Source organism: Corythoichthys intestinalis, chromosome 7 (assembly GCF_030265065.1).
Source record: "Corythoichthys intestinalis isolate RoL2023-P3 chromosome 7, ASM3026506v1, whole genome shotgun sequence".
Lineage (NCBI taxonomy): Eukaryota > Metazoa > Chordata > Actinopteri > Syngnathiformes > Syngnathidae > Corythoichthys > Corythoichthys intestinalis.
In genome coordinates, this window is record NC_080401.1 from 15,652,176 (window position 1) to 15,677,888 (window position 25,713).

The 25,713-nt window shown below is 39.4% G+C and overlaps 2 protein-coding genes across 7 annotated transcripts in view; one reads left to right on the plus strand and one right to left on the minus strand.

Moving 5' to 3' along the window:
- pex5la (peroxisomal biogenesis factor 5-like a) overlaps nt 1–14,194 on the plus strand; it is a 187,272-nt gene extending 173,078 nt beyond the window's left edge. For all 3 annotated transcript variants that reach the window (XM_057840380.1, XM_057840381.1, XM_057840383.1), the window contains one exon: nt 268–14,194. In XM_057840380.1, the coding sequence (XP_057696363.1) occupies nt 268–469 (202 nt within the window). In that variant the 3' untranslated portion in view covers nt 470–14,194. The remainder of the gene's footprint in view (nt 1–267) is intronic.
- Nucleotides 14,195–19,944: 5,750 nt separating this feature from the next.
- Nucleotides 19,945–25,713, minus strand: part of usp13 (ubiquitin specific peptidase 13) — a 72,408-nt gene continuing 66,639 nt past the window's right edge. For all 4 annotated transcript variants that reach the window (XM_057841577.1, XM_057841576.1, XM_057841574.1 and 1 more), the window contains one exon: nt 19,945–24,299. In XM_057841577.1, the coding sequence (XP_057697560.1) occupies nt 24,203–24,299 (97 nt within the window). In that variant the 3' untranslated portion in view covers nt 19,945–24,202. The remainder of the gene's footprint in view (nt 24,300–25,713) is intronic.

The following is a 25,713-nucleotide window of genomic DNA, read 5'->3' on the forward strand; positions in this document are numbered from 1 at the left end:
TTGGAATGTGACCATAATTTTCATTAAAAATATGAATGGGCATTGCCAATTAATGTGCCGTCATAGCTATGTAGCTGTACCATAATGTCGTAATGATTATCTTAGAAAAGGCAAAGTGGTCAAAAAAACGTGCATTTAATTTTTCTATTTATGTTTAAATAGGAGAGGATGGCAGTCAATGATCTTTTTTTTGCAGCACCGTTGACGACAGTAGAAGTCAGTGACAGCCAGTGAATTAAACAAGAGTGATTGCGCTTCTTTCCCCAGAGAGGCGGCAAGCAACTTCCTAACAGCCCTCAGCCTTCAACGGAAAAGCCGGAGTCGGCAGCAGTCACACCAGGTCATGTCTGGAAACATATGGGCCGCTCTCCGGATAGCTTTATCCATGATGGACCAGCCCGAACTCTTCCAGGCTGCAAACATAGGTGACCTGGATCTTCTCATGAGAGCCTTTAACTTAGACATATGAGGAATTGGAAGCTGGTGACGACTGCATTTCCTCATCTTTCTTCTTGCCAGTAGCTCCAAACCCAAAGTGGACACATGAGAATGAACTGGATGTAACGCAGGAGATATTACTTTTTTTTTGTATGCACGTCGTCCACTCGGCTGTCTTGGAGCAGTTCTGAGGACAGGTTCTTCCAAGTGACTGCTTTGTGACGGATTTGCACTGCAATTTGCAAGTACCCTGAAGAGCACAAGGACGGGCGAAGATTGTACGAGCAATGCCTTAGAGAATACGTCAATTAAAAACAGGCTCACTCATTGGAACAGAGCTGAACCACAAGATCTCACCGAGGGAACGTCATGTACAATTTGCTGTTTGCACACAACCGATGAGGTTTTGGGAAAACAAAGCTTTCCCCAACTCAATTACTCAGAAAGATTCATGAGCTGATTCAGCAGAAAATCATTCAGCAAATGAAAACAAGTGCACCGTTTAACCTGGAGTTCACGTGACTCTTCCTGGCTTGGAAGTATGTTCCCGCATGACTTCAAAAGTTTCCCTATTGCACTTGAGACAAACCGGTAACCTCCTCCATCTCATGTGGAATGTGTAAGCCAGGTTGTGTAAGCCTTACTCAAAAGCATGCCAACAACATTTGGTGATACTATTTTTATGGCAACACAAAAACAATAAGCCATTGCACTCTATTTATTACATGACTAAACTGGTTTCACTTGCTTTGGTTTACTGCCGTTTTCTGAACTTGAAATATTTCTGAGCCATTCATTTGATGTCTTTTTCATTTTTTGACTCGATCCCAGTTAACTTGTTTTTCTTCACATTATAGTAAAGGTTCCAATGGTTTAAGCTTTTAAAACTTCAAGCATTGCCTGTGTAACCAGGCATATTTTTTTAAATGAACATGCACATCACAGTTTGAAACGGAAACCATCAAAGCGAAGAGTTCCACCAAAAGAAGCGCAGTTCTGTTTTATAAGTATTGAGATGCTATTCTCATACTGTGGTAGGAAAAAGTATCTGAATCTTTTGGAATTTCTCACATTTCTGCATAAAGCCACCATCAAATGTGAGCTAATCTTTATCAAAATCACACAGATGTAAAAACAGTGTCTGCTTTAACTAAAACCACCCAAACACTTATAGGTTTTCATATTTTAATAAGGATAGCATGCAAACAATGACAGAAGGCGGAGAAATAAGTAAGTGAACCCTCTGCCTAAGGAGACTTAAAGAGCAATTTAAACAAATTTTTACCAAACAATTTAAGTCAGGTGTGTGCCCAATCACTGATGAGTGGTTTAAAGTGGCCCTGCCCACTATAAAACACACACCTGATAAGAATTGTCTTGATGAGAATCATTGTCTGATGTGCATCATGGCTCGGTCAAAAGAGCGGTCTGAAGACCTGCGATCAAGGATTGTTGATTTGTATAAAGCGTGGAAAGGATACAAAACCATCTCTGAAAGTATGGATGTTCATCAATCGACAGTCAGAGAAGTTGTCTACAAATGGAAAGAGTTTGGCACTGTTGCTTCTCTCCCAAGGAGTGGCCATCCACTAAAGATGACACCAAGAGTTCAGCACAGAATACTCAGAGAGGTAAAAAAAGAACCCTAGAGTGTCTGCTAAAAACTCACAGAAATCACTGGCACAGTCCAATATCTCTGTGCAAACATCAACTATATGCAAAACTATGACCAAAAATGGTGTTCATGGGAGGACTCCACAGAGGAAGCCACTGCTGTCTAAAAAAAAAAAAAAACATTGTTGCTCGTTTAATGTTCACAAAAAGGCACGTGGACACCCCACAGAAGTTTTGGCAAAATATTTCGTGGACTGATGAAAGTTGAATTGTTTGGGAGTAACACACAACATCATGTGTGGAGGAAAAATGGAGAAGCCCACCAACATCAACACCTCATCTCCACCGTGAAGCATGGTGGAGGGATCATCATGATTTGGGGCTGTTTTGCTGCCTCAGGGCCTGGACACCTTGCAATCATTAATGGAAGAATACAATCAAAAGTTTATCAGGATATTTTCAGGAAAACCTGAGGCCTTCTGTCAGACAGTTAAAGCTAAAAAGAGGATGGATGCTTCAACAAGACAATGATTCGAAACACAGAGGTAAATCAACTTCATAATGGTTTCAGAAGAACAAAAGACACGTTCTGGAGTGGCCAAGTCAAAGTCCAGACTTGAACCCCATTGTGATGCTGTGGCATGACCTAAAGCGATTCATGCCAGACATCCCAGGAATCTGACTGAACTACAGCAGTTTTGTTGAGAAGGCTGGGCCAAGATTAGTCATGATCGATGTGCCAGACTGCTCTGCTGCTACAGGAAGCGTATGGTTGAAGTTATTGCTGCCAAAGGACGCTGGAGCACAAAATGTCAAATGTGATGGTTCACTTACCTTTTTTCTCCCCTTCATTGTTTGCATACTATCCTCATTAAAATATGAAAACCTATAAATGTTTGGGTGGTTTTAGTTAAAACAGACAGTTGTTTTTCATCTGTGTGATTTTAAGATCAGATAACATTTGACGGTGATGTTATGCAGAGATGTGAGAACTTCCAAAAGGTTCAGATACTTTTTCATACCACTGTAGAAGGATAAAAGAGTGTGGTACCTATACTACCTACCTACGCAAAGGAAAAGTTAATATTCATACAAAACTACACTGTTCTGCTTGGTGTAAATAAGTCTTGTCACAAATACATGATCGTAAGAATCCAGAAAAGTCAACTAATCGAAAAAGTTTTTCCACGTCTTCTGCAGGGCCATTGTCTGAAAGCCACAAGGTAAAGTCAGCAACATTCACTTTTCAGTGAAACAGAGTAAATGATAGCTCATCTGCGTGACTTTACATTTAGCTCAGCACCTGCCTGTTTAACAAGCGTGGCTGTGGCCCTGCCATTCTGAAGATGGGGAGTCGTGAGCATGGTGGGGGGAAGGAGAGTAGTTCTAATTCTATGCAAAAGGTCATGTTTTATCTTCTGTGGACCTTACAAAAAAACACACTAAGAATGCTATCAAGGAAAGCCAGAGCCCAGTATGAGACATTAATTTTTCCAAATACAAAGCTGTATCTAAATAAGGAAAAGAATTTCATTAAGAAACTAATGCAAGACATGAGGAAGAGATCAAACCAATTCTGAAGATACATGCAACACAGTCCATTATACCTGTTGTAGCATGTCATGCAAAACATCACAATGGACCTATTGCAATACCACGCCACCATATTACAAAAGTCTGACACCTAGTCCCTGCTCTATTTCAGTGTTTCCCAATCTTGATCAAGCACAGCCACATTTAGGGGTCGTTTACATGGTGATGCACCGACAAAAACAACAAAACACGACCCATTTCATGTTTGCATTTACATGGTTCCGTCTCCTTTCGAGTGATGTCGCAGTTCCGCGCCATAGTTTAAGGGGGGGCCAGGGGTGCCAGCCCCCCCTGGGGGCTGAAAAGTGCTATTGCATCTAATTGGCTTTCCTATATATAATTTTAAAATTAAGCGTTTCCCGGTAAAATATGTCTATAAAAGTTGTAAAGCAATTAAAAAACAACAAAAATAAATGAAATGAACAAAAAAAAAGATATTTTTATAATGGGTCAAAATTATTTTTCGAACAGGTCATGTGACGAGCACCTTCAACAGTCATTTGCTTTTCTTAGTCAAAGCCACCCTAGGACCGAAGAGGCAAGATGGATATACGTTGTTTTTTCAAACCTACGCTTTTAACTCATTCACTCCCAGCCATTTTCACCGGAGCAAGGCCCTTCGCTCCCGGCTGTTTTACTGGGTTTTGATTGATTTTGCAAGGGCCACAGACAATTCTGTTCTATTGCTATATAAACATGGAACCCACCAAAAGAAAGATTAGACTCTCTTCCTCCAGCAGGGAAAAAAGTTAGTTCATATCTTTTTCCATTCTTTAGAAATCAGCACTAGAAAATAGGTTAGTTTGAGCAATTTTCCAATTTCTGATGAAAAAACAGAAACTGAGCTTTTGTGAAAGCATACATTTAAAACATAACTTTGACTTTAACACAGCTATTTTTTGCTTTAGTTACATCCCAAACATCTGAATAATGTTTTCCTTTTACACAATAACATAAACAAGACAAATAGAGCTTTTGATTGCAAAGTAACAATTTATTTACACATAACTAACTAAGAGATGACGCTGTTGTAGCCGCAGTCACGTAAACTTTTCCCTCATCGCCGCCTGTCTCATAAAGATGGATTTTTTTTTTTGAGTCTTTGTGGGGTCTGCTCGGCGAGCAGCACGGACTCAACGGCATCGTCCGCTGCGCTGGTGGTCCCGGTTCTGCTCGGTCGTCCACCGCCTAGCATTCCAGACGTCCTCTCGGGTGTTCTGCTTGGTCGTCCGCTGCCTGGCACCCTTCCGCCGGCGCCCCGGCTGTGCTGCCCGGCTGTTTGTTGCCGTTGAATTGGGTTGCGGGTCTTAGCAAATACGCTACTGCCCTCCAGTGGCCAGTTTTATTGCTTTAAAATGGATTTTCAGCTTTGTGCTTTGGAGCTCAGTTGAATTAGAACCCAGATATGTCTCTTATGAAAAAAAAAACATAAAAGACATATAAATACGTCTTTGGGACACTGAAACAATTAAAAACAGAACGTATTTATACGTTTTTGGAAGCAGATGAGTTAAAAGCGACAACTACTGAGCAAGAACCAAGGATTGAAAATGTTGACCATGAAACGCCAGAGAGCACCACCAAAATGGTGAGCGGAGTTTCAATTTGCCCCACTAAAGACGCTAATTATACAACAGAGCCATCACCGGTGTCTTCACAATGTAGTTACCCCCGTCAAAAATTGTATCCCCCGGCTGTGAGAGCGCACACACAAATATACTGGACTGTCTCAGAAAATTAGAATACACAATATTCTAATTTTTTGAGACAGTCCTGCGTATATATACAGGACTGTCTCAGGAAATTAGAATACACAATATTCTAATTTCCTGAGACAGTCAGTATTAGTTATGAGTTATATGAACTTAAACAAATAATTGAAGCCAGAAAAGAACCACAGTTATATATTTTGGACATCGACGTTCATTAAACTAGAGAAACTCCATACAGGGCTTGAATTACACTATAACAGTTATAGGTTATCCTACAAGTAAAACAGTAAAACATTGCCTTTTTTACGTTCTGTACGTATGTTATGTTATACGACAAGGAAAAAAAGGTTTTTTTTGATGGATGGGCCATGTTTTAAAACCTCATAGATAACTACATCACTAAAACATGGAAATCAAGCAAATCAGTGCAGCGCAGTGGCTCCGCCCAGGGGATACAATTTTTGAAGGAGGTAATTATATTGGCACGACACTGGCAGGCGTACCATTTTCAGTGGATGACGATTTTGGCGAAAAGTATAACTGCAGTATAGCAGCCTCATTTAGAATTCTATTCAAGAATGAAAAAAAAAAAAAACGCTCATTTTCAACTTATTATTATAAATATTGTTGTAAGTTAATCTTATTGCTGACACTGCATTTCGGGGTCATCAACATGCTGTGCCCCCCCGCCCCAAAAGTCAAACTCCGCCTATAGACCCTACTCACCAACGTCACAGAATGACGTGTCGCTGTATCCGGCCGCCATATTGTCCGTCTCCGTTTAGCCCTATTCTCAATGGTTTCAATTAGTTGTTCAGTTTATAGAGCAATTCATGGAAGCCCCGGTGCTTTCAGACACTGTAAACTCATTGGATGCGTTGCATATAAGGCGTTATGTGGAAAAGCTTCAGTCTATCCATTCGCCAGATCCATATTTGATGCCTAAATCGATATTTTTTGACCCGCAGTCTTCGCCCTCTCTGCCTGACATCTGCTACCCTGATATCTACAACTATCTTGTCCACACAAAATCAGCCTATTCTCACGAAAGTTTGAAAAACTTTAAGAGCAGCACTCTAAGCAACATTACCCTGTGTGATTTCTAAAATGGCGACAATCAAAAAAAAAAAAAAAAGTTGACTGCGATGGACGACGCTTCAAGGATAGGTGGATATTGGACTATTTCTTCAGTAAAATATGCAACAACTGTGTCTGCCTCATTTGCAAAGAGACAGTCGCTGTTTTCAAAGAGTTCGATGTGACGCAATATTACTAAACAAGACACGCTGACATGTACAACAACATTACAGGGAAGATACGCAGCGAGAAATTATAGCAACTTGAAGCTAGTTTTATTTTTTCACAGCAGCAGTATTTCGCAAGAGTCCGAGTGTCAAAAGAGAAAGCCAAAAAGACGAGACTGTTGAAATTATGAATTAAAAAATAATAATAAAGCAAATGTGACACACAGAAGGGCTTGCTAAAATTTGTTTAAATATATTGTTCTATGTAAATCAGCCAAGGTAGCCCCCCGCATTTTTACCACACCAAATCTGGCCCCCTTTGCAAAAGGTTTGGACACACCTGTTTAACTGATGATCCGTAGACGAGGCCAACTTCTTTCACTTGGTACCAGCTAAATATTATTCAAAATGTAATGATGGTGGAAGAAAGAAGGATCTTGAATTTGAAACTGTATGTTGTCAGTGATTAGCCTCGCAGTGATCTTAATTGTGGTTGTCAGCCCAAAACCCTCTAAATATATATTAAATGCATCTTACCAGATATAAAATGACTACTACATAATCCGTGGTAATTGTTTGGAGCCCAGTTTTCTCGTCGAATTGCAGCAGTCCATCTCGCTCTCCTCTCCGAGTCTCTCGGAATACGGTAGAACTTCAATTCCCTCCGTCTATCTTCTCTGTTATTGCAACCAACCGCCACACAGGCCTTCACCATTTTGATTATTAATGTTAACGAGCAGAAAAACACGCCATAATAGGAGGAATTTACGTAGCGGTAATGTATCAACACGACGAGTAGACGGACAATATGGCGCGGAGGCGTGGTTGTGACGTCATGTGAGTAGGGTCTATTCCGTCACCGTGTAAAGGCGAGCTCATTCCGCAACACAATCAATGCGCCTTGGTGTCGCAGCGTCACCATGTAAATGGCCCTTTAGCTTTTAAAAATTTCCGAACAACTACTAAACAAAAATGTCACTATATATATAAACCATATAGGCCTACTACAATAATTGCATATTAATAACCAATTCATTAAATGAATGTGAATACTGGGTCGATTAGATTAACACAACACTAGTATAGTACGAATAATAGTTCAACAAAGATGCATTTTTATGTTAAATAAATAATATTTGGACTAAGCGAATTTGGATATTTTCCCCTGCCACATATGATAATTGTCTCACGGTCACTTCAGTGGTTGATAATAATTGCTCTACTTTCTGAGAATGGTCTGTCAGAGGTCAACTGATGTTGGCTTGGTTTACAACCTCCATTCTAGTTAATCCCCAGATGTCCAGTTTTTAATGTGATTCTTCCACATGAAATGCATACAAGGGACCTTACTTTGAGCTTTCAGGCACAATCACCTCACAGGACAGGACAACTCTTTTCTTAGAGTTGGAAGTTGTCCAAAGGATTTTGATATAATTAAAATTTTGAGGGACTAAAACAGTCATACTTAATTGTTGATTCGCTCATTAATTCATTCCAAAATGTGTCCTACGAGTCAGCATTTTACAGCCAGAAAAAGTCAGGAGTGGAAACAGTTCGTCACCACTTCGTGCGACCATAATCCAATCAGGAGAAGCCCACTAGAAAATGTTTTATCTTGTCCAAACATTTTCTCATTGACGCTTTACTCCACTGTCCTTGTTATTTCAAAGATCTACTTTAAATGCAGTCACATAAAAATGGTCGGATGAGTCTTTTGTGCTTCTGCGTCACAGCTGGCCAGCACATCTGTGTGTTTTACCGGCCTCCCCCACACTGTCCTACATGCCGACATTGCCAGATACCCGCAAACTGGCCAAAACAAGCCTCCATGCACCATTCTTTTTCTTACAATAGACGTATGGCAGTTGTTAAGAAACAGGAAAGCATTCAGCGGTGGCTCGAAACTGTAACGATGATGTCCGTTTAAAAAAAAAAAAAAATCCAATCTAGTTTTCTGATCAAGGTTTGTGGGCCTTTGCTGTTTTTTGCTTGAAATGAAGAAGTTATTTTTCTAAAGAAACCTCGGATGGCATACTGTATTGCATTGAATGTCAGTAGAAGCAACTTGTTGAAGCCTCTCAGGTGAACTATCATAGCGCATGCTCCTGAGGAACAAGACGAGCTTGATCGCATGCCAGACATTGACATTGAGTTTGTATGCATGAACAATGTGAGACCGTTTTCTTTTATTCCCAGTAATTTATCAGCATATCAATTTAAATCTCATAGCAGTATGTTTGCAATTAAAAAGCGCATATACGTACATTTATATACACACTGTAAAATGCTACGGTTAGACTGAGCAGCTGCTGAAAGGAGACATTCATGAATAAAAACGTAACTAGGAAGCTCACTAGTGCATTACATCAATATTGCTAGGAATTTTTCAATTGTGATTTATACAAAACTACTGATAACATTTTCTAATAACCCCAACCATTAAAGCAATACATTATTCCACATGTGTTTTCATTGTTAAAATGAATCCTGAATGTTTGGACAATAAATGAGTTCAAATCATTTTCATTGCAACTACTTTATCACATGGAGTTGTAACATTGTATAGGCACAAGAATGTAGTCAAAGACGAAGACAGCCCATTTCAATGATAGAGTGTGGAGACAAAGGACATACCTGGTATAGTGATATTTCAAGTACTGTATGTATCATTTATAAGTTTGTTTATTTATGTGAAGAAAGACCAGTTAGGAAAACATTGAGAATAATAATTATCCTATTCATTATAACTCGGGCCCCCGGCCACGGAAACAGCAACAGCCGAACCAAATGGTGTTCCGCTGGCACCGCTCCCGCAAGTCGGCCGTGAGGGGCCAATTCCGCGCGTCCACACCGGTGTTAACCCTTTGTACTGACCCCATTTTGATCGGTTTAAAGAAGGCTCACCGAAAACAGGTTGACAATTTATTCATTGACAATGGTCAAAAACAAGGCAAAAACAGACGACGGAGAGACAATGCTGGATCTACTGTCGGCAAAACAATGGATACATCGGAATGTTCCCGAGAAGCGACAGTTATTATCTAAATGTTCAGTCTTTTGAAAGCTCTCGCGGTGCGGGCCGTGGGCAGGAAGAAGGGTGTGAAGAAGGAAGAAAAAGGGCGTGTGTGGGATTATTGTGTTTTGTTGATTGGACAAGAGGATTTGGGCGTTACTGTTGTCCAGGCAGCGAGGATGTGGATTCTGCCCCCTCAGCGTCAAAGGGGGCTCTTGGAATCTTGTCAGTTGTGTTATCAGTTGGATATCGGGCATTCTCCGATGCTACTTCTTTTAGGACAGAACGCCCTGCTCTTTGTCCTGGAGTGCCCGGGAGAACTGATTGCGAGAGTCGGTGCGTCAATCTTGCTCATGACGCACGTTGGGCTTCTGTGATAAGATGGCGTTGTGTATCTTTTATGCCCTCTATTCTGGTTCTTTTCATTAAACTATTGTATAAGTGCTATTTATTTTATATTAGGTGCGTTAGAGTAATACAAACAGTCCTACAGTAAATATTAAAAACGATACTATTCCCTGATTGATTATATTGTGTTAGAGTAATGCAAACAGTTATATGGTGTTTGCGAGAAAGGTAACTATTCCCTTCATAAAGTATATACATATACTGTATGTCAGTGGTCACCAACTATCGGCTGGGGACAAGTACCGATCTGTGGCGCATATGCTACCAGGCCATACAAAAATAATAAATAATTTATTAACGACCGCATTCTGGCCTGTATCACCATTCTGCTTGCCTACTCTACGGACTAATTTGAGTAGAGATATGTGGACGTTGCCCTCTAGTGGTGGCCACCAATACAAAGGTGTTTACACATCTCAGTAGCAGCCCAGCGTCAGTCAGTGTAAACAGTAACGTTCGCTATCTGCTGCGGGTGGTACACCTCAGCCATAGACTTCACCATCATTTGATGAGGCAGCTCCTACAGACTGCTTCGCCTAGGGGGCCAGGTTAGGCAGAGTGTTGTGGCGGCTTTCACTGTGATAAACACGCTGCGTTCTAACGCCGAACAAGTGGAAACAAGACGAAAGTTTTAGTGCATACAAGCAGGCAGAAGTGTCTCGAGAGTGGTTTGGTCAAGGATTCAAGGTAAATATGATATAAAATAGCATCATGCGTGCGCTTTGAAACGTTGTGAAAAAAATGTAATGAATGGGAAAAAAATAGGGTAACTTTAGCTTGTAATATTAATGTAAAATGAACGATAACTGCCCGTTTTTTTGCTTCTAACCAAGAATCTAGACTGTAATCCATACTGTATCTATAGAAATGCCAGGATTTACGCATTCATTTAAAGAATTTTCATCTTGTTATACTTACATAAAAACGTATTTAATCGGGATTTTATTAGGGAACAACCTTGAATTTTTCGATGCGGCTCCTCATGTAGACTCAAAGGGAGGTGCCTTTTGAAAATATTTGAATTGTAAGTTGTTGTTTTTTAAATAGGCCCACTGCCTATCGGCCCCGAGACCCGTTTCCTGTTAACTGTTGGTGAAGTCTATTCCTCAGCAATGGTGGACGGGGTTCTTCCAGTCGTTTTGCTCAGATTCGTTAATAGATATAATAATAAAACTGGATAGGATGTCATCATCAAAATCAACTAGAGCTAGCATCCATTTTGTTATATCTATGTTTGCTTGTCCTCGATAATGATGTATGATGTAGGCGCATAAGATCTATTCCCGGAAATAATAAGCCCACATGCAAGCAAAGATGACTGAAAAATAGTCTTTGGACAGCTTTTTACGGGGAAAAGCCCACCTGACGAGTCAGAAGAGGAGCCGACGCCAAGTCCACTCTGCATAATATGTGGCCAAAAGGCAATGAAGCCTTCAAAGCTGCTTCAGCACATAGAGACTAAGCACACTGGAATAATGGACAAGCCTTTGGAATTTTTTTAAACAAAAAAGCGGGAGCACGAAGGATGGAGAAAATTAGTGAGGGCCACCACATTAACAAAAGCGAATGCACTGAGAGCATCATAACTCGTGGCGAACTGTAATGCTAAAGCAAAGAAACCTTTAACGACTGGAGAACTTATCATGCCTGCGACCAATGATATTTGTCGTCAATTTTTAGAAGAGGCCGGTGTTAAAAAAAGGTTGATTCAGCATCTGGTGAGGTGCACTTAATGTTCGTTTTCAGCCCCATTGTGTTATTTTACTGTAATTTCTTAAATATAAGGCGCACCTGTGTATAGCACGCACCCCAAATTTACTTGTAAAATATAGGGAAAATTATTGTAGCCGTGTATAACGCGCACCCTAATTTTAGCACCAATAAATAGAAGAATACAAGAAAACAGAGCTTATGTACAGATACAGAAATGTCATTTTACTGACTGGTGAAACACAGCACAAGCATAGCACATTGGTAGTTCAAAACATTACCGTAAACTGACAATATGTACAGTAATATTATGATCTGACAACTTCTCCAACTTACCAGAATCCAGGAGAAAACAAAACAGATGTGACTTTTCTTTTAAAAGCTGCTGTATAACTTGCTTGTTTCATCATGATGAATAAATGTTTCTTCCATGGATAGATACGGTAAAATAAGTGTGAGGACTGAAGTCGGAAATCGGAAGGAGCGCATCGCTGTAGACTGTAACAAGAGGAACTATTATTATTTGGGTTTGAGTTTCCCGAGGGACAGATATAGTTGACGGACACAGGAAGTCTGTGTTGTGTTACGTTTGTCATGGTCCGAGTTGCAATAAACGTTGACTCAAATGAGTTCAAGAAACTAAATTCTGTGCTTTATGAAGAGTGAAAAAAGCAGAATTTAACACAGACGAAATCATTTGACCAATCAGAGTGAAGTATTACGGAAACAAAATGGTGACGTCATGTACCATAATGGTCGGCAAAGGATAGCCGCATACGTTTCCAACGCAACATGGCCGTGTCAATAAAAGAAGAAGAAAAAAATCGGTCATTATATATATATATATATACAGTGCCTTGCAAAAGTATTCGGCCCCCTTGAATCTTGCAGCCTTTCGCCACATTTCAGGCTTCAAACATAAAGATATGAAATTTAATTTTTTTGTCAAGAATCAACAACAAGTGGGACACAATCGTGAAGTGGAACAACATTTATTGGATAATTTAAACTTTTTTAACAAATAAAAAACTGAAAAGTGGGGCGTGCAATATTATTCGGCCCCTTTACTTTCAGTGCAGCAAACTCACTCCAGAAGTTCAGTGAGGATCTCTGAATGATCCAATGTTGTCCTAAATGACCGATGATGATAAATAGAATCCACCTGTGTGTAATCAAGTCTCCGTATAAATGCACCTGCTCTGTGATAGTCTCGGGGTTCTGTTTAAAGTGCAGAGAGCATTATGAAAACCAAGGAACACACCAGGCAGGTCCGAGATACTGTTGTGGAGAAGTTTAAAGCCAGATTTGGATACAAAAAGATTTCCCAAGCTTTAAACATCTCAAGGAGCACTGTGCAAGCCATCATATTGAAATGGAAGGAGCATCAGACCACTGCAAATCTACCAAGACCCGGCCGTCCTTCCAAACTTTCTTCTCAAACAAGGAGAAAACTGATCAGAGATGCAGCCAAGAGGCCCATGATCACTCTGGATGAACTGCAGAGATCTACAGCTGAGGTGGGAGAGTCTGTCCATATGACAACAATCTATATGCTCATGCTCACCCACACTTGCCTTTTCATAGTGATCTCCTATTATTAGATCTGTGTGTGCACGCGACTGCTGATGAATGTGAGAAGAGGAAATACTTGTACATAGTCAGAGAAGGCCCAGCTCCGGGGAATGCTTGCAGTCATATCTGGTTCTAGGCTTTATTATTTTTTAAGAAGTTGTATTTTTTTTGCACAAATCTGGCCTTTATGGAAGAGTGGCAAGAAGAAAGCCATTTCTCAAAGATATCCCTAAAAAGTCTGGTTTAAAGTTTGCCACAAGCCACCTGGGAGACACACCAAACATGTGGAAGAAGGTGCTCTGGTCAGATGAAACCAAAATTGAACTTTTTGGCCACAATGCAAAACGATATGCTTGGCGTAAAAGCAACACAGCTCATCACCCTGAACACACCATCCCCACTGTCAAACATGGTGGTGGCAGCATCATGGTTTGGGCCTGCTTTTCTTCAGCAGGGACAGGGAAGATGGTTAAAATTGACGGGAAGATGGATGCAGCCAAATACAGGAACATTCTGGAAGAAAACCTGTTGGTATCTGCACAAGACCTGAGACTGGGACTGAGATTTATCTTCCAACAGGACAATGATCCAAAACATAAAGCCAAATCTACAATGGAATGGTTCAAAAATAAACGTATCCAGGTGTTAGAATGGCCAAGTCAAAGTCCAGACCTGTATCCAATCGAGAATCTGTGGAAAGAGCTGAAGACTGCTGTTCACAAACACTCTCCATCCAACCTCACTGAGCTCGAGCTGTTTTGCAAGGAAGAATGGGCAAGAATGGCAGTCTCTCGATGTGCAAAACTGATAGAAACATACCCCAAAGTTGGTGCTACAAAGTATTAACGCAAGGGGGCCAAATAATATTGCACGCCCCACTTTTCAGTTTTTTATTTGTTAAAAAAGTTTAAATTATCCAATAAATTTTGTTCCACTTCACGATTGTGTCCCACTTGTTGTTGATTCTTGACAAAAAATTAAAATTTTACATCTTTATGTTTGAAGCCTGAAATGTGGCGAAAGGTTGCAAGGTTCAAGGGGGCCGAATACTTTTGCAAGGCACTGTATACATATATATATATATATATATATATATATATATATATATATATATATATATATATTTCTGTCTCCATCCCTGTACCCGTGTATAATGCGCACCATGATTTTACAAGTTGATTTTTGGGGAAAAAAAAGTGTGCGTTACATTCGGGAAATTACAGTATATTTACTATATTTTTCTGCTACACATTGCCAGTCCGTGAAAAATAGGCCCACATCACACCGGTCTGTGGTAAAAAAAAATGTTGGGGACCGCTGCTGTATATGACAAAGTTTCGCAAATTAAATTGGAATCTTAAAATACTTGCATACCGGTAAAAAAAAAAACTGAATTGAATCTTTATATTTTTTAAGTCATAATTTGTCAAAAATAAAACTATACAAGAAAAACTGTGCCCTTTACATGTAAATAAAGCATTTAACATACTTTTTTATTTTTATTCAATGTAAAAGATTCTAATGTTACAGGAATTTTTAAAAAAATGTCAGCATTGTTTTTTCAGTCAAATGTAATTGAACTTATTTTAACAGGACAAAAACAGTACAGCACAGCTAAATTTTGATGATGAAAATAAGATTTCGGCCTTATTTTTCCATGTGATGAATTAGTCAAAAAACTTTACTGACTGGATTTTTTTTTTTTTTTTTTGACTATATTGCCTTGTGACTACCAAAACGACAAATCTGTATATGTGCCTAAACATCTTCCTTTACTTAAAGAGGTCTTTAGCTCTTTACAAGTTTTTGTCAAAAGTATTAATGGTTGGGGTTTCAAAGCGTTATCTGTATTTTTTTTCTTCACTGAAGTGTACAAAAAGCATTTTGCTGGTTTGTTTAGCCATGCATCCTACATGTAGGAGTAAACGATATTTTGATGGTCAGGAATTGAAATAACACACTTTGTATACATCGATTCATTTAGTTTGACACTAAAGTATAATGCATATTACTCTCCCTGTATAATCACAATGAACGCATTAGAACCTTTAAAATGAACATTAATCTTTTCAAAAATAAAAAAAATTGTTATATATACAAATTCCAAGTGTGCGTGTCTTTGTGTTGTTCCTAAATAAAAAAGGATGCACATGCCCGATAGAGTGAGGGGAAAAAAAGATTAGTAAAGCTCAAGTCAGATTTTGGACATAATTTACAAAATATAAGAAAAAGACAACTAGCTTTCAAACTGCATTTTTCAAGGCATTGTTGTGATTGGCAGCCCTTTTAATTTTTTGTCTTTGTCTTAGTCCAGGTTCATACTGCAGGTCAAAATGCACAATTCCGAATTTTTGTCTTTTTTTTTTTTTTTTGACGTGCTCGTTCAGACAGCCTTTGTCGATTGAGCCTGTTCAAGTATTACGCATGTGCACTAATTCGCAGTCCGACATGCACTGAGCAAACTGCAGAATGACACCAGAGAGCACCTCACGGGTACCCAGTACGAGGAGACGTAGCCCATGCCAGGCCGACCCAGGAGGGCAATGTGGCCGCCACCCCAATTTCCCCCGGAGATGGGGGCGATCCCGACCCACCTGTGTACCCACGCAGCGCTACTAAAGCTGACAGAAGAACAGATTTATCAAAAGACCCATAGTCTTGTGCAAAGGACCTGTGAAGTGTATTACTTAAACATAGTCCCTTATTTGTTAATAATCTGGTTATTTTTATATACTGTATATACAGTGTTACACAAAGGTGAGTACACCCATCGCATTTCTGCAGATATTTAAGTATATCTTTTCATGGGACAACACTGACAGAATGACACTTTGACACAATGAAAAGTAGTCTGTGCAGTTTATATAATAGAGATAATTTATTTTCCCCTCAAAATAACTCAAAACGTAGCCATTAATATCTAAACACCTGGCAAAAAAAGTGAGTACACCCCTTAGAAACTACATCCCTAAATGTCCAAATTGAGTACTGCTTGTCATTTTCCCCCCAAAATGTCATGTGACTCGTTACAGGAGTGCTGTCAGCATTGCTGCAGAGATTGAAGAGGTGGGGGTCAGCCTGGTAGTGCTCAGACCATACGCTGTACTCTACATCAAATTGGTGTGCATGGCTGTCACCCCAGGAGGTAGCCTCTTCTGAAGACGGTACACAAGAAAGCCCGCAAACAGTTTGCTGAAGACATGTCAACAAAGCACATGGATTACTGGAACTATGTACTATGGTCTGGGGTAGTTTCTAAGGGGTGTACTCACTTTTGTTGCCAGGGGTAAAGGCTATATTTTGAGTTATTTTGAGTGGAAAATAAATTAACTCTATTATATAAGCTGCACACAGGTTACTTTTTGTTGTGTCAAAGTGTCATTTTGTCAGTGTTTTCCCATGAAAATATATACTTAAATATAAATGCAAGGGGTGTACTTACTTTTGTGATACACTGTATCAATGTATGTATACATTTTTATCGTTGTTATGGCATTCCTTAGGAGGCGAGAGAGAATCCTCATTCTATATTCATCATTCGAGCAATTGTTTCCCATTGTTGTTCATAGCTGTCCAGTTTATATGTTTGTTTTGCTACAAGTTACCATTACTGTGTGATGGTAAATCGACGCATACCTGTAAAGAGTAAAGTAATTTTGCATATTCTCAGGTTTCAGGCCAGGAAAATAAATCTTACCGTGTGTGCATGCCTGCATGGAGACTGGAGACGACACACTGGTGAGACAGAAGGAGGGCCGCAGCACATCACGAGTGACACAACCAAGACACTGCTACGATGCAGGCTAACGACACATAAATGTCACACATTGTGAACATGTGAAAACTGGCATTCGTCTCATTATGTTTAAGTCTCCCAAAACCAAGTTTTTAGTTCGTTATTGTCTCGTCACAGCCATGAAAAAAGTGTTCGTTGATGAAATATTTTCGTTAGCTTCATCGTTGACAGAAGCAACACTGTTTCGAGGTGTCACTGTAATTCCCTCTCGAGTCGAAATCATGAACCAAGTTGTTTCTCTTTTACGGGCTTTAATCACAGAACATAGTCTATGCACAGAACTTGATTGACTGACTTGCTGTGAGAACTGAACAACACAGATAAATATCTACATAAAATCATTTTCACACAACGCAGATCAATATACTAGTCCTTCTAAAAAAATTAGCATATTGTGATAAAGTTCATTTTTTTCTGTAATGTACTGATAAACATTAGACTTTCATATATTTTGGATTCATTACACACAACTGAAGTAGTTCAAGCCTTTTATTGTTTTAATATTGATGATTTTGGCGATGAAAAGTCAAGAAAAAACAAAAATCTAGAGAAAAAAATAGCATATTTCATCCGACCAATACAAAAAAGTGTTTTTTAATACAAAAAAAGTCAACCTTCAATTAATTATATCAGCTATGCACTCAATACTGGGTCGGGAATCCTTTTGCAGAAATGACTGCTTCAATGCGGCGTGGCATGGAGGCAATCAGCCTGTGGCACTACTGAGGTGTTATGGAGGCCCAGGATGCTTCGATAGCGGCCTTAAGCTCATCCACAGTGTTGTGTCTGGTGTCTCTCAACTTCCTCTTCACAATATCCCACAGATTCTCTATGGGGTTCAGGTCAGGAGAATTGGCAGGCCAATTGAGCACAGTAATGCCATGGTCAGTAAACCATTTAACAGTGGTTTTAGCATTGTGAGCAGGTGCCATGTCGTGCTGAAAAATGAAATCTTCATCTCCATAACCTTTTCAGCAGATGGCAGCATGAAGTGCTCCAAAATCTCCTAATAGCTAGCTGCATTGACCATGTCCTTGATAAAACACAGTAGACCAACACCAGCAGCTGACATGGCACCCCAGACCATCACTGACTGTGGGTACTTGACACTGGACTTCAGGGATTTTGGCATTTCCTTCTCCCCAGTCTTCCTCCAAACTCTGGCCCCTTGATTTCCGAATGAGATGCAAAATTTGCTTTCATCTGAAAACAGTAAATTGGACCACTGAGCAACAGTCCAGTGCTGCTTCTCTGTAGCCCCTGTCAGGCACTTCTGCCGTTGTTTCAGGTTCAGAAGTGCCTCCAGCACACGCCTGTGCACGGTGGCTCTGGATGTTTCTACTCCAGACTCAGTCCACTGTTTCTGCAGGTCCCCCAAGGTCTGGAATCGGCTCTTCTCTACAATCTTTCTCAGGGTGCAGTCCAGTCTTCTGATTGTGCAGTGTTTCCTGCCACACTTTTTCCTTCCCACTGAGGTGCCTTGATACAGCAGTCTGGGAACAGCCTATTCGCTCAGAAATTTCTTTCTGTTTTTTTAGCCGCTTGCTTGAGGGTGTCAATGATGGCCTTCTGGACAGCAGTCAGGTCGGGAGTCTTGCCCATGATTGCGGTTTTGAGTAATGAACCAGGCTGGGAGTTTTTAAAAGCCTCAGGAATCTTTCGCAGGGGTTTTGAGTTAATTCGTTGATTCAGATGATTAGGTTAGCAACTTCTTTAGAGTAGCTTTTCATGATATGCTAATTTTTTGAGATAGGGATTTTTTGTTTTTCTTGATTTTTTGGCCAAAATTATCAATATTAAAACTATAAAAGGCTTGAACTACTTCAGTTGTGTGTAACGAATCTAGAATATATGGAAGTCTAATGTTTATCAGTACATTACAAAAAATAATTAACTTTATCACAATATGCTGATTTTTTGAGGACTAGTATACATTAAGTCAAATGATCTTCACACAGAGACATAAAACATAACATGACTACATAACTACACTAACAGAAACTAACAGTTTTACTAAGTTAAAAACCACAAACTAAATTACCTCATTGCCGCTTTTACTCCAGACGAAATTAGTTCAGCTTCAATTCTTCGATGCACGATGCACTTTAGAGGTTTTTTTTTGCTGATCCTAATCAGAGGTATCGACAAGTTGTCTGCAGGCTAGTAGTGTTCATCATCTAACAACCCGAGGCAACGCTAAATAGTGACCCCTGTCAACTCGCGGCAGTGAACTTTAGTTCCCACTCCACATCAAAGAAAATAAATGCTTAACAATATACTACACGTTACTTCAATCTAATATAGCGTGTTGGCATTGAGTCAATCTCGCAGCGAATCAGCGAGCGGCTGAAGTCACGCAGTGAATCATGGGAAATGTAGTCTCGGGACAACACTGAAGTGGTGCTTTGTAATCCGTTCGCTTGTGTGAAAAAACTACATTTCCTCACGCCATTAGACGCCACTTACTGCCGAGAGCCCCAGCTACTGTTAGCTCCATGTGTTAATAAAGAAACAAAGTTGTAAGCACGTCGTGTGTTCGATACCTTTGTCAACAAAACGCTCATAACAAGACACTATGCATGGTCCGTTTAAGAGACGCTGGGACTGGTAGTAGCTTGTAGTACGAGGCGAGGCGGAGATGAGCGAGAAGCAAAACTTCGCGGTCGAATGTGGCGGCAGTCCGCTATTTAGTTGTCTTATTGTTGCCACAATAAAGTGGAGAAAGCCATCAACAACTCATCTCCTTCTCCCCTTCCCCCAACGTTTTTATATTATTATTTTATATGCATGAGCGCTGCCGGATCTGCCAAAATGAACATGCAGTCTGGTTATTATTTTTTTAAACAATGTCATCAGAGAGACAAAAACATATAATTATGTGCAAATGCTTGCATCTTCAAATCATGAAAATAATAACAGCCTATATCTTACCAATCTTGTAATCTCGATGGGTCTTGTCTCCATTCGATGTCAGGTAGTCTGGGCACATTGTTTGCATCCTGATTAGCGTCTGGCTAATACATGTACGATCCAACATAAAATTCCAACCTCCTCCTCTTCCTCCAACTCTTCAAAAACTTGGGTCTCCTCACTTGCGCTTGATCTATCACTTATATCGCTGTTTGAAGCATTGTTTGAAGGGCTTTGTAGGACGGCCGTATGGAGAGCTCCCATCGCTGTTCTCGGTGTGACGTATCACTTCCGGGTTCGTCCCCTTTCAGGCTCGAACTTCGGAAACGCGATTATTTTGTCAAATATACAACATATAAATTATTTTTTCATGCTTTATTTGTTGGACAATGTTTAATTACTTTAATTGTGACCCTATTTGGCATGTTATGAAATTACTTCACATTACAGCTTTAAGAGAAATTTTATTAATGAACTCTATCTTAACTGAATATTTATAATCATTTATTTCTTTATTGTGACTTCATAGCAGCTAAACTCTAAACTGACTTTGACATTGAAGATTTTTCCCATATTGGAAATCCATTTTCAACATAGTGAAAACAAAAGGCAAGAGTGAACAAAGTGTTGTTTATTAAATTACCCAAACATCGTAAGTAAACAGTGCCATTGAGTATACAGGCAAGACTCTATTCAGGTACGGCTAAGCCATATTTGAATAAAACGCATACATTTCAAGTCACCGTAAAACAATCTCTTGACCAAAACTTGAAGAATTGGCACAAATCTGTTTCGAAAAAAGGCAGGAAAGAACAACTTGAACATTTAGTTACATGAAATGTAAGCCCAGCAAAGTACAATCTTACAATCCAAATAACTAAAATGTCAACGTTTAGTGCACATGCTAACAGTGGAGACAAACTAAACCATATGTTGAACAACAGCCAGAAGGGAAAGCTCAAACAGAACATACACTCACGATACCATGGTCGGCTGCTCGGAGATAAACAAAATATTACATGAAAACAGACAGACATTCATCACTGGACGCCATGAGATGACTTTACCGAACTGCCACTGATCACATGAGAACCATCCATTTGACATGGTGGATGGAAAAGCTAGCTAAGGCTTGCATAGAGATGTTTGATCATTTCCTCACTACCCCGGGGATTACACATGAGGTGGGGTTACGTTGAGATATACTGCATTTAAACTTGCTCGGGGACCTAAGAGGCACGGCGTTGCTGAAGGGAAGCGCTGCTGAAATATTACATTGGCCTTCAAGGAGAGGCACATCAGAAACCTGAGATGCTAGACTAACCAGTATTTTTGATAGTGGGCTGCCTCCTCTTGAGAAATATGAATCTCAAGTCTTGAATATGATCGCAGACTAAAAGCAGCAGAACTCCCCTGAAGGATGTGAAGACGTGAAGTACTGTAATGTATCTCACCATATAGTTTTTAATATTTGCTCAACTGTATAGTGAACCAAATGTCTTTCGGGAAAGCCAAATTTTATTTTATAGAGCAAAGTGTAGCATCTAGCGTGATATTTTACAACCCCTGGCCCACTATTCTGACAAACCCTTTTCTACAGAAGCCGTCCCATCTCTGTTGCTTTGTACCCCCATTCCATGTGCTGTTCATATCCAGGAGAGTCGCAACCTAGCAAAAAGGCAAGATGGCAAAATTTCTCTCTTCTTGCTTTCTCTTTAAGCTTCAGCTTTGTATATGCCACTTCTGCACTCAGCAGGTGCAGCTCCCTTGTGTTATTTTTACCCCACACCATAAGATATTTCTGTCATTAAGGGCTACAGTCATGTGAAAAAATTAGGACACCCCATGAAATATTCAGTTCTTTATTCAGAAATGTTCACATATGTCTGATGTCTGATCTTGTTTTTCCTTTATCTCTGGAAAGGAAAGTGATTTAATAGCAGGTAAACAACCAAAATATAACATTGTTTTACTCATTAAACTAAATTTATCAACAAAAATGCATATTCTAACTGAGGAAAAAGTTAGGACACCCTACCACCTAATAGCTAGTGTTACCCCCTTTAGCTGGAATAACTTCAGTGAGATGCTTTTTGTAGCCATCTACTAGTCTTTGACATCGGTCTGTAGCTATTAGGTGGTTGGGTGTCCTAACTCTTTCCTCAGGGGGATATGCATTTTTGTTGATAAATTTGGTTTAGTAAGTAAAACAATGTAATTTTTGTTGTTTGCCTGCAATTAAATCACTTTCTTTTCCAGAGATAAAGAAAAACAAGATCAAACATTGATATGTGAACATTTCTTAATATGAACATTTCTTAATAAAGAACTGAATGTTTCATGGGGTGTCCTAATTTTTTCACATGACTGTACATATAGAGAAAAATGTGACTTGGTTTAACTACAGGTAGTTCCCGGGTTACTACGGACCCGAGTTACGTGATTTTGACATTATGATGCCAGACTCTCATTCGCCATTTTGTCTCCATTTGTTTTTTGTTGTTGTTTTGTTTTTTTAGTCGCATAAACAGTATCTTATTGTACCTACCACTATCTTACTTTTTAATTAGAATTCGACAAAAAATTCGCGCAGCCGAGTGAGAGGGAGAGGGGGGAAAGATCAGCTCAGCTCGTTGTCTAGCTAGGACTTACACCAAAGTCTTGGCGAGGACAGTACATTCATGTTTTTTGGATAATTTAGAGATTTAGGGGGATTTTAGGGGTACTTAAAAGCGTTCATTCCAATTCACACGTAAATCCGGGTTACGTCGCCAGCGTAGGAAGTACGGAACTTGTTCATTACCCGGGGACTACCAGTATTCTAAGTGTGGTGTTTATATCTTCTCATGAGCGTGCCAGGTGACTTAGAGTTTAGGCTATTCTTGCAAACATATGGTGTATGTGCATTTAACCCTCATATTTGCTTTTGGGCATTCACAACTGTTTGGAAAAACTAACACTGGAGGGGTGAAGTAATGTTATTTTGTAAAATTCACTTCATCGATATTTTCATGCTCAGGCCAGACAACAGGATTGCTTAGGTACCATCAGATTGCATCTTGGTATAAAAAAAATACTGTATGTCGAAGTTAGTCGGGTGGTTTCATTTGAAATAAACGGGGGTTCCTGCGATCTTGTAGCATTTACACATATCTTTGTGTTGGGAGGAGGTGTCATTTGCTTGTGATTTACAAGTCTACTTTCAAGGTATGTATTAAAACCAAAAAGATGTTCTGAATTATTGTGCTACTTCATACATTCAGATCAGGTCTTTACAATACAGTAGGTTTGGTTATAGTGCATATTGCTTTGGATATGAACCCTGACTATGTGCATAGATTAACTAAATAAAAATTAGTTACAGGTAGTACAGGTTTTATTTTGTTTTTTACTGGTGAAATGTTGGCTTTATCAGTAATAAAAGACCCATAGTGTCGTTGCAAGAACCGGAAAATCATTTATATAGAATTTTTCCTATGTACTCACAGTAGTACTGGAGCTGACATTTCAAATAATCACATTCATTGCATGTAGCTGGTGTAGTCTGCTTGTGCACTGGGCTGCAAAATACTGTTGTTAAAGAAAAGTGCTTTCAGTGAGGAAAAATTCGTCAATGTTGAAAACTCTTCCAGTGTTAAGGTTTTTTCTCATTAAAAGTGACAAACTAGCACATTAAATTAGGTCAGGGTTTGAGCAAAAAACAATGCTTCATCCACTGTCCAAATATTTGCCAATACCGAGGGGAAGAAATAAAGATAATTTCTAACAATTCTATTAGAAATTAAAAGCATTGCACTAATTGCCCATTTTTGACATCTCAGAGCATGTTGGTTTTCGTGTTAAAGCACTGACAGTACCTTGACTTGGTACAGTACATTCACAAAATGCACCTTTTGGGAAAAAAAAAAATCGCTATCCGAAGGCATCTAGGAGGTACCACTGAGAGATGAGACTGTGGGCTGAGCACATGAAACATTGCATACTCTGTAGTGACTACACAAAAACACGTGCATTCGACAAAACAACAAAAGACAGAGCACATCGCTTTCCCTTTGTGAGCAGAGTTGCTCCTCACTGACCTCGTAGTTAAGGCAGGTAGATGGTGTGAGGTGACGTTTCCATGGTTACCACTGAGGCTGCGGGTGACAGTGGTTCGTTTGTTGGGGGAGGGGGCGGCTGACAGGTGCTAACTTTAACTGCTTGACAGTCGATGGTAAAAGTAGATGTAACCCAAGTCTTTTGGAGGCCTTTCTGATAAACACACTTTGTGGTCGTTGTAGATCACCCACCTGCAGAATGAGGCATTCTTTAAATAGGGACTTATTATGGAAATTTTACTATTTCATGTTCACAGCCAAATACAGTGGAGCATATTGAGCTATCAGTAACACGACTTAAAAGTTATTGTACATACAAGCCATCATTTAGACCATTTGTTTGTTTGTTTATTTAGATTTTGAAAAAGAATTTGAGATAGGAGTACTTTAAATTAGTAGTCAACAAGTTTTCAGCAAGCAACAGTTTGGCTGATTCGTCAACTCTTCAAAAAAGAGGCATCATAAGTGTATATAGCGGAAAACACTCAGGTGACTTGAAGTTCCGCTCTGACATCCCCAATTTGGCCAAATTTCAAATTGTCCAATGTGCACGTGTGATACATCATTGGAAAGTTTAAAATCTCAATTTTCTGGGGGAAGATAATTTTTGAACAGGAGGGGATTTAATTTTTTTTTAAACAGCAAAACCCTAACTGGATGTGAGAGCATGAGAGAGCATAATTAAAGACGCCATGATTTTAACAAGATATTATCGCGTACTTACCTTGTTTCGATCCAAAAACTCCATGTAGCATGTACCACAGAGTATCAAGACACAGCTGTGAATGGCCAGAGCCAAATTTGGGGGGGATTTTATGGGTGAAACAAGGTAATATAACAAGGGTCACGATGCGGAAATCACAGACATTAAAGAGTGGTCGAGATTTTCTTTTTCATATTTTTACCATTTTAAACATTTTTTTTTTTTTTTTTCTTTGTGTGGATCGATTATTTATCATCTAACATATCGAGGAAAATGCGACAATAACCAAACAAATATAATTAAGCGATAGCTATGAGGTAGATATCCGAGACTTTTTTACAGACACCATTTTTTTCCATTGTGATGTAATTTGTTTAAAAGTTTAAAATATGCCAGTGAATTATTTTTTTTAAAGTCATTTTTAAATTTTTTTTTTTTTTTTTAACTAAATAGTAGACATCAATTAATGATTCTAAGCTAAAAATGACAGACATTTTATATAACTACTTACCTTCTTTTTATGGCTGGGTTGAAACAAAAGTGGTTGTGCGACGTCTGTAAATGGGGGTTTCCAGGGTAAACCGGACAAACTAAAAATAGTTTGGGGGCTTAATGCGCCATTACTCTGCTATGGCAGCATATAGACATATTGTTCTATCAAACACAACAGTTCTTTTAGCTTAAAATACAGCAGTTTATCTTAAAGAGGAGTGCAAGAGCAGAAACTGCTTTTTCAGTCTTGTATGTGTTTTCCGCCTAATATATTTTGTATCCTCTGCAAAAAACAACTACTGGCACTCTGTCTTTCTGAGAATTAAACAGTCTTATGTATAATTTGTATATCTGCATTAGTTTGGCCCTATGTGGCCAAGGCGTGCATTCAAAGAGCAGGACAATGTCAGT